The sequence below is a fragment of the Mus pahari genome, chromosome X (assembly GCF_900095145.1).
Source record: "Mus pahari chromosome X, PAHARI_EIJ_v1.1, whole genome shotgun sequence".
Lineage (NCBI taxonomy): Eukaryota > Metazoa > Chordata > Mammalia > Rodentia > Muridae > Mus > Mus pahari.
The window spans coordinates 87124848-87134640 of NC_034613.1; the positions used below are offsets into that span (position 1 = coordinate 87124848).

The window sequence follows — 9793 nt, forward strand, 5'->3', positions numbered from 1 at the left end:
AAAAAAAAAGAATAATTCTTTACCATTCACTACTTTCTTTTTAGGTAGCTTCTTTATCACCACGAAAGGTAGAAGCTTAGGCTGGAGAGATGGCTTAGCCTATAAAAGCATCTGCCAGTGGGCTACAGAGACAGCTTGGCAGTTAAAAGTTTTTACTTCCCTTGAAGAGGACCTGCGTTCAGTTCCTAGCACCTACATTGGGCAGCTCACAACCACCCATAACTAGCTTCAGGGGGGTCAATGTACTCTTCTAGCCTCCAAGGGTACACATAGACAGACAGATACACACACACACACACACACACACACACAGAGAGAGAGAGAGAGAGAGAGAGAGAGAGAGAGAGAGAGAGAGAGAGAGAGAGGTTTATAATATGCAAGTGTTTACCACACAAACATAATGACAGGACTTGAGTTCAGATCTCCAACATTCACATAAAACCCAGGTGTCTTGTAGCCCCAGTGCTAGTGAGTTGGAGCTAGGTAGGATTCTAGAATTCACTAGCCAGCCAACCTAACCAACCAGTGAGTTCCAGATTCAGTGAGAGACTCCATCTCAAAAATAAGGTGGAGAGGGATGTAGGAGGCACCTAACTCTGACCTCAGGCCTACACACACACACACACATACATGCAACTACATAGATATGCAAAAGACACAGGAGATGGGGGGTGTTCTTTTGGATAGAGCCAAATGGCCAAATCACTCAAGGTGAGTCGGGATGACAGAAGGGAGGAGTGGACAATAACATCCTGCCTCACCGAGACGTACAAACACAAGTCTTACCTGAGGATGAGAACACAAATGGACACCAGCGAGTAAGCAAGCAGAGTTCCGATTGACATGAGGTCCACGAGATCAGCGAGTTCGAAGAGGAATGCCATGAATGCTAAAATCAGCAGGCAGAAGCAAGTGAGCGAAGGGTGAAGTTAATGGAGTTGGGGAACAACAAAAAGGGGTGGGTTTGGTTTGGCTTTGTTACCTGCAATAACACCCGATACCAAGGTGGCCACAATGGGTGTATGTGTGACACTGTGAACCTTAGCAAGGACACGGAACAGGAGGCCATCTTTTGCCATTGAATAGATCACCCGAGGCATAGGAAACATAGAGCCCAAAAGGCTGAAAAGAGACAATGCCCAAGGGGAATGAGTTCATCAAGGTATCTGTGTGTTTATAGCATTCCCACCTCCCTTTCCTAGCCTTTCTAAGGCGCATTCTCTGGCACAAAAGGACATAGCTGGAAACTACAGCCACAGGGCAAAGAAATATTTAACACTGACCTAGTAGAAAGTGCACAGAGGGAGCCAATAGCCACCAAGTAGCGGGCAGGCTCCCAGCCAACATAGGAAAATGCTTCAGGCAGAGGGCTCTCAGGCTGAAGCTTGTAGTAAGGCATCATGAGGGTAAGTGCTGAAGACACACCAAAATAAGCCAAAAAGCAGATGGACAGCGAGATCACAATACCCATGGGGATGGAGCGCTGGGGATTCTGGGCCTCTTCTCCTGTAAGAAAACACAGAGCACGATGTTCTAAACCAGGGAAGTAAGCTTCCTCCTCTGCCACCCCCAATCTATAAGTTCACACATTGCACCCAAGGCCAGCCAAGATTGTGTGACTGTTACCGGTGGTTGCAATACAATCAAAACCAACGAAGGCATAGAAACAGGTAGCAGCGCCACGGAGAATGCCTTCCAAGCCAAAAGGCATGAAACCTCCAGAGCCCATAGAGTCCAAGCTAGAATGCAAGAAGGAAGAGAATTCGTAAGAGTCTGTTCAGCTAAGTGCATCCCTTTTCTCTGATGCCTAGCTGTTTATTGCCTCCCATTCCCATTCTGGATTCCCCCTCCTCCCCCATTATGGCCCCAGCTTTGTGGCTCTCTAACCTACAAGTGCCGTTGGATTCACTCATGGTCAAGCAATAGTCCTCTTTCGTGAGCTTCCAGTTTCTCAGTTCTCCCTTAATGAAGCCAGAGATGATGACAAAGCCGAGAACCAAAAGGTTCATCCCCGTGAACACTTTGGTAACCAGGGCTGATTCACTTGCCCCTAAAACCAGCAATCCTATGGGAGAAAATTGTTCAGGATCCTGAGGACAAAATCCTTCCTCCGAGCTTGCTTTCCTTTTTTTTCCTGCCTCTGTGTGGCAGACTCTTTCCTTCCCAGCTTCTTTTTTTCAAAGATTTATTTTATTTTAATGTAAGTACACTGCAGCTATCTTCAGACACTCCAGAAGAGGGCATCAGATCTCCTTACAGATGGTTGTGAGCCACTATGTGGTTGCTGGGATTTGAACTCAGGACCTTCGGAAGAGCAGTCGGGTGCTCTTACCCTCTGAGCTATCTCACCAGCCCCCTTTTTTCCCCAAAGATTTATTTTATTTTAATGCCCAGCTTCTTTTCTTCCCCTCATTACCCTCTAGCGCTTCCCAAACCCAACCCCTCCCATCATTCAACCCTGCCCCTGCCTCACCAGTGAGGAGCAACACAAGGGCCAAGGCAAAGAAATCTGGATATTCTGCAAGAACATGAGGCATGTTCAGTAAGATGGTCCCCTTCAGAGTCCGAGAGATGTGGTTTCCAATCAGGTTGTCAAAAGCAGAGCTCCAAGCCCGGGCCACACTGGCTGTACCTGGTATAGCAATTGTATTTTCTACTGTAATCCCAATACTCAGGATTATAAGAACGAGTTCCCTCCCTCCTATACATCTGCCTCACAGATTCCTGCCATAATTACCCACCTTACTATTTGTGTGTGTGTGTGTGTGTGTGTGTGTGTGTGTGTGTGTGTGTGTGTGTGTGTGTGACAGTTCTCTCTGTGTAGATCAGGCTTAGCTGTCCTCAGCCTCTTGATCCTCCTACCACAGCCTCTGAGTGCTGGTGGACAACTCTAGACGCAGCTCCTGTTATTAATTTTAAAGACCCTAACTAGCATCTTAATGAGTGAACACCATACGGAGGTGAACAATTGTTCTGTACCTCCAAACCCTCCATATACCCCTACCAAAAATAAATAAACATCTAGAAGTATTGAGATATTAGGAAAAATAAAGAAAATTTAGACTTCACTGAAATTCCACTCAGATTTCTGGATCCATAATCCCTTTGCTATTTGTGTAATCACCCATCCCTCCCATCCTACCACAAGCATCTATCTCACCAATGACGTAGGAGAGAATGAGATTCCAGCCGGTGGTGAAGGCCCAGAGTTCACCTACGGTGACGTAACTGTAGAGATATGCAGAACCAGAGCCAGGGACCCGGGCCCCAAACTCAGCATAACACAGTCCAGCCAACACAGAGGACAGAGCAGCCACCAAAAAGCAGATCACAATGGATGGTCCTGCTTTATCTTTGGCCACCTCACCAGCCAGGACATACACACCTGCACCTAATGTGCTGCCCACACCCAGGGCCACTAAGTCGAGGGTGCTCAGGCATCTGGCAAGGCGGGTCTCACCCATACTCAGCTCCAACACACGTCTCCGCACCAGCTTTTGACCAAATCTTCTAAGTGCCTGCCACAGCATTCTACTTGGAATTGAAGAGGATGTTAGCTAGGTTCTGGGGAAAAACAAGACAAAAGCCCTTCAATGGGTCTCATTGTCCCCCAAGCTCCAAAAGTGAATTACAAAACCCACTCCCTTCACCAGGTGAATTAGTTACCGGGACAAAGGGGGTTGGGCTGAGGAGGAGAAAGCAAGCCACTTCACCTCTAATTACCATTTCTTCATATGCAAGTAGGAATTACAATAATAATGCAAGTGGGGATTACCTTATCTCCCAGGCAGGTGGAAGGACCCACTTCAGAAAAGGCTAGAGAAAGCTCTCTCGGTATAGCACAGTGGTTGGCCTCTAGTAAGTGCTAGGACATTAGGTTTCTTCTTTTCCTGCCCAAGAACCTATGGGATTTACCCCAGAGCCCAGCCCAGCAGCCCTGAAACCTAACGTTTTTGTTTCCCCGGCCTGTGGCTCCTGGTGAATCAAGCGGAACTCAACTCGAGGCAACTCTGAAAGAACCCCTTTTTTACACCCATTACCCACATCCCTTTCAGTGAGCGCCCAGAGAGCTTCAAAGAGACAGGGCTCCGCCTGGAAGAGGGGACTGACCTCAGTCTTATCCCTTCTCACCAAGCCCTGGCGATCCACCTGAGCCTTCTTTGCCCTCGGGAGAAAGCAAATGCTCTTCCACCTCCTCCGGCTAGGCTAAACTGACCAGTGAACCCCAGCAGTGAGGCGGAGCTTCGGTCTCTGAAATTGGGAGGTGCGCCTGGGGGTTGGGGGGCAAAACCAGCCCGAGAGCGCTAGCACTTCCCTCTCGGCAGATAAGGGGTCCCGCCCGGTGGCCCTAGACTCAGCATCTAGATTTATATGGCTCCATGAAGAAACAGTCTGGGACTACGCTGGAGCTAGGGAGCCCTGGCTCCTGGGCTAGGGTCTTACCAGCAACAGGTCACAGTTGCGCTGATGCAACTGCAAGCCCTGGTTGCCTGAAAAGCCTAGGTAAAAGAGGAGCCTCCCCCTCCCCACTCTGACACACGTGCCAGCCCCAAAAGGCTTACCGAGAGCCGTGGCAAGCCCAGAGAGCGAAGATTCTCAGATCCGGTTCAGTGAGGCTGACTTAAGTCGAGTTGGGTTGGGTCTGCAGACTTAGGCTCCTCGGGCTTCAATGCCGCAGCTCAGGGTCCTTGAAAGCCAAGCGCCCCTTATATTCCCCGGGAGGAGGAGCCAGTAACGTCATGGGATCCCAGCCCCAAACCCTCTCCCTACACATGACACACAACACAATATACATACCAACGCACTCGCTTGTGTACACACGGGCACACGGGCATACACACACACACACACACACACACACACACACACACACACACACAGTCAGTCACATGGCTTTGCAACATTGGTTGCTTTTGGTCTGAGACTGCTTCCCAACCAAAAAGAACAAGCAGGGCATGGCCGGGAGTGAGGAAGGAGGGAGGAGAGCCTTTAACCATTTGCCTCTCTGGTGGTCAAAGACAATAAAAAGCTTCCTGACCACAGATCCCATGGGTATTTTCTACCTTTATGCAAGATTAGTCAGAATCAGCAAACATTAGCAGCACTGGGGAGAGGAGTGAATAAAGAGAATTGGGTTTGTGTGAAGGATGGAGGGGCAAATACCACCAAGTCTCCATCTCACTGTATCTTCTCCCTGAGCACGTTCCTCTGCATGAAATCCTTAGGACCATGCAACAGCCCCGACTGCCGCCTCTGCTCTCACCCTCAACTGTTGCTAATACAGACAGCAAGAGAATGGAAGACCGTTTCAAACCACCTGTACTCTGATCATTAACCCCCGCGTAGATTCCTAGGCCACAATGTATTTGTAGCATCTCTCCACCTGCCTATCAATATTAAATATGAAGTTATGAATATTTAAACATTGAAAGAGCAAAACTTTTTAAAATTTATAGTGATGGGGATTGAAGGGCTAAAAATTAATAAGCTGCCTAGCTACCCAAAAGAAGAAATGGGGTCTGTGAGAATATGAACTTTTCACCCTCCCTTGCTGCACAATGGTTCCCGGAGCATTCCTGAGCAGAAAGTTTCCTGGAACAATCACAATGTCCCAAAGCCCCCGGTCACAATGATCCAACGCCCCTGTGGAATGTCACCACCCTAACCACAATGTCACAAAGCCCTGGGTGTGTTGCCTAGTGTTACACATGACTAGCATATGACCTAACTGAGTGGGCAGTCTATGGTTTTAGAATTCCCCTTTTCCCTCCCCTTTGCTCCCCCTGGTTTGTGGTTTTCTCCTTTATAAGCTCTGTAAAAATTCAGGTCGGTGTCGAACTCCTCTACCCCTGCGTGGCATATGAGTTTCGACCCCAGCATGCTGGCCTGAGCTCTTGTCTTGTCCTGTCTTCAATAAACTTCCTCGTGTGTTTACAGCAAGTCGTCTCAGCGTCCTACTGGGTGGGCGTCCTTCCTGAGACTGGAGTGGGGGGGGGCTCCCTTCGGGGGTCTTTCAGGATCAATCCTGTAGGTCTCCCCAGTGCCAAGATTATGCCAATGAGCTGCAGCCCCACCCTTTTAATTCCATTTTACTGATGACTAAGCTGAAGTTTGGAGCATCAGACAGCATTGAGTCACCATTCATTTTGATTAAAGCTGGCCTGTTGTTTTAAGGTCTGGCCTCCCATAAGTTCTATACTTCATTCAAATGCACAAGAAAGAGGAAGTGTGAAGCTCGTGCAAGAGGTAGGTCCTTTTTAGGCTAGGAGTTACTAGGAAACCGCAGAAGATTGTAGAAACTTAAGAAAAGAATGCACTTGTTAAAGAGCTGCTATAACAACTAAGTCTACCAAAAAAACACGAGTAAAATCCTCGGGATGGATGGAGGTCTGGCTTAGTGGTTGAGTGCTTTCTTAGGATGGCAAAGGACCTGAGTTCAATGCCTCAGAGATGGGGTGGGGGCAAACACATTAACTCCTAGTCTTAATGGTCTAATCTGAGAAAGAAAACCTCCACAGCACAATAGAACAGTATTAAGAGAAACCAAGGGTGCAGTATATATGAAATTACAACTAAGTCAAGTTCCCAGCTCAGCCAACCACTGTGGCCTTGAATAAATTACCTATCATTTGTAGATATAATAAGTGTGTTTCAAAGGGTTGCTGGACTGCTTAAGTAGCAGTATGAAGTCAAGTCTTCCTATCTGGCACAGTGGGATAGTCAATGAAAATTTGATGCAGATTCAAAGTCATATATTAGTGTATACAACAACAGTTCGGCTACTTAAACTCAGTAATTGATTAAGTCATGAGATTAATTGGCAAACTGATAGATAGTCAGACAAGTCGTACAGACTGCGATGACTAAGGGAGGCTTCATTTGTAAGGCATTTGGGAGAAAGAATTGCAAGGGCTGAATCAGAGCCTTGAGGAATGAGGAGGGACAGCTGAGCTGTGGGCCTCCAAAGATGCATGAGGTCAGGGGAGTGTAAAGATCTGACAAGTGCAATGTTTGGAAGCACTGGAAGATAAGGCTTGTGAATAATAGATGTCCCCCTCCAGGATTATTAAGTATCTTAAATGCACTAGACAGTAAACAAATAATTCCTGAAACCCTTTAAATCACAAGTTGGTTCCCCTGGCAACCAACCCCCCATCTGGAAGCTATTCTGGAACCCCTAGCCAGCTGTCATCATTAGCATACAAAAAGATACTTATCATTTCTGACATTCCAAGGACTTTAGGAACTGGGTACCTGGAATTTGGGCTGAAAAATAAAAAAAAAAAATGTGTATAACTTATTGCAAATGATGAAATTATAGGGAGAATGTCTATGTCGAAGTTCATCCTTTTTCGAGACAGTCTCATGTAACCCAAATTGTATATAACTCTTGATCATCCTGCCTCCATCTTCCAAGTATTAAGATTACAAGTATGCACCACTGTGCCCATCAAAATCTATGCTTTTATTTTTAATTTATTTTTGTTTTATTGCGACAGGGTTTTGCATAGTCCAGGCTAGCCTAGAATTCTCTATGTAGCTCAGGATAATCTTGAACTCATCCTCCTCCTCCTGCCTGTTTTATCGTGTTTAGCCTTGGGAAAAAAGTCACCCTTTTAAGGAATACAACTGGCCGGGCATGGTGGTACACGCCTTTAATCCCAGCACTTGGGAGGCAGAGGCAGGCAGATTTCTGAGTTCGAGGCCAGCCTCGTCTACAGAGTGAGTTCCAGGACAGCCAGGGCTANAAAAAAAAAAAAAAAAAAAAAAAAAGCTGGGCATGGTGGCGCACACCTTTAATCCCAGCACTCAGGAGACAGAGGCAGGCAGATTTCTGAGTTCGAGACCACCTGGTCTACAGAGTGAGTTCCAAGACAGCCAGGGCTACACAGAGAAACCCTGTTTCGAAAAACCAAAACAACAACAACAACAACAAAACAACAACAACAACAACAACTCAGTATGGTTTAACTATAGTCAAAGAGTTATGTGTTGTAAGGGTCCGAAAATTGCTGAAGGAAGACCCCGGACTCAGTATGCAAAAACAAAGAGCATTTATTCTGCCAAAGCAACCAGCATGCAGGAGTCAGCCATTCTTTGAAATGGCAACCCCAGACAAATGCAGGCCTTCTTATAGTGAACCAGGGGAACTCTCTAGAAGGATAGATAATTGAAAATTTCATTGGTGGGTACTAGGGGGTCACAGATGGTCGGTGGTCTGCATTCTTATGTCACAAACATTCAACCATGTGATGAGATAGGGCTGCCCAGCACAGATAGCCCATTCTGAGATAAGATAGTTCCCAATTTTTGTGGTTATCCCCAGGCTGTTCTTTTTTTTTGGGGGGGGGGCAATGATCTCATTCTGGATTTTATGGTCAGTCCCTAGAGCTAGTATCTTATGGCCTAGTTTCTGGAACTTAAGGTCTATTCCTGGAGCTGGTGCCTTATAGTCATTTTTGAAATCAGGCCTGGTCCTTAAATGGAGACAAATGGGGTTTATGCTGTCCTTTCACCATCAATTTAAGAACATTTTCATCACCAAAAGAAACCCTATGCCCATTCCTAGTAACTACTCATTTCCTCCCAACACTCACTCTAGTGTTGGCAACAATGAACCATTAACTGAGATTTTAAGGCCAATGCCTAGAGGATCCTGGCAGCCACAACAAGCTTTTTAATGAAAGGTAAAGAGACAATTAATAGTGGGAAACAGAGAAAAGGGATTTATTCAATGTGCCACATTGGGGAGAAGAGCAATTATGTCCTGAGTCAGCCACCCCCCCCACTCCCCATCTTCTGCGCATTTACAAGAGTCTTACTTAAGCTTAAGTAGACAGCAAGAAGTATATATTAGCAGTCCAGGTCAAGGTGGGGGCTCAGCCTCAGTCTCTCCTGCAAAGTGTGTGTCAAATTGCTTCCAGAAAGACAAAGTCCCCTCTGGCTGTCCCCAGTGTGAGATTCCTGGGGGGAAATTCCATTCCTTGGAATTCATTGTCTGGATAGTCTGACAGGCAAAGGAAGAAGCACAGGTGTCCTTTTAGAATAGCTTCTCTCCTGCCAGCATGATTGCAAAACTGACGCTGCAAAGGTTCAGTTATGTGGCTTAAAGCATGGCACTGTGAGGACGCTCTATCATATTTAAAACAGTAACACTTGTTGGAAGCCTTGAAAAAGGAACTCATGGAATGTGGACCACCAGGTTAGCACAACCCTGGACAGACAGAGGCCCAGGGGACTAAGGGACTTAAGGACTTCACGTGGTTGTGAAGTTTTGCCCTCGAGTCCCTCCTAATCTATGAGTTGTATGAAAACTGGAAGCGGGCTTCCAGCCTCTCACTGGCACTTACAATAATAGTGTTTGATCTTCTTCAAACATCGCTGTAAAAGCAGATTAATGACTCAGTCACTACCCTGGGAAAGAACTTAGAGATGAAGAGTGTTAGTAACAACCACCAACCTTCAAGAGATTTTAGAGATGTAAACTGTTAGGTCAAGATGCTTTTGTTAAAATGTTCTTGGGGAACGAAGATACACTCACAAAGTTCACAAAGGTACACTCTTAATAGTTGAGGTCAGGAAACAAGAACAATAGCAGCCAGACTACTACTGGCTCAAATGCTGGGCTGGTGGTCAACGTGATGACTCATTTCTTGTACCCATTTTTGCCCTCAGCTTCCTAATATGATTTAATAAATAAAAAACTGTTAATGAGTAGGTGTGCACTTTGAAGACTTAAAGTAGTAATGACTCTCTCTCTCTCTCTCTCTCTCTCTCTCTCTCTCTCTCTCTC

At 46.3% G+C, this 9793-nt stretch overlaps 1 protein-coding gene across 1 annotated transcript in view; it reads right to left on the reverse strand.

Annotated features, from left to right (window-relative positions):
- Nucleotides 1-4714, reverse strand: part of Slc7a3 (solute carrier family 7 member 3) — a 6550-nt gene extending 1836 nt beyond the window's left edge. Inside the window, exons 1-8 of the mRNA XM_021188107.1 lie at nucleotides 4563-4714; nucleotides 3161-3564; nucleotides 2474-2632; nucleotides 1888-2065; nucleotides 1627-1739; nucleotides 1284-1506; nucleotides 983-1122; nucleotides 787-889 (exon numbers count right to left, since the gene is read on the reverse strand). Of these exons, the coding sequence (XP_021043766.1) occupies nucleotides 787-889; nucleotides 983-1122; nucleotides 1284-1506; nucleotides 1627-1739; nucleotides 1888-2065; nucleotides 2474-2632; nucleotides 3161-3530 (1286 nt within the window). The 5' untranslated portion in view covers nucleotides 3531-3564; nucleotides 4563-4714. The remainder of the gene's footprint in view (nucleotides 1-786; nucleotides 890-982; nucleotides 1123-1283; nucleotides 1507-1626; nucleotides 1740-1887; nucleotides 2066-2473; nucleotides 2633-3160; nucleotides 3565-4562) is intronic.
- Between the last annotated feature and the right edge of the window lie 5079 nt (nucleotides 4715-9793).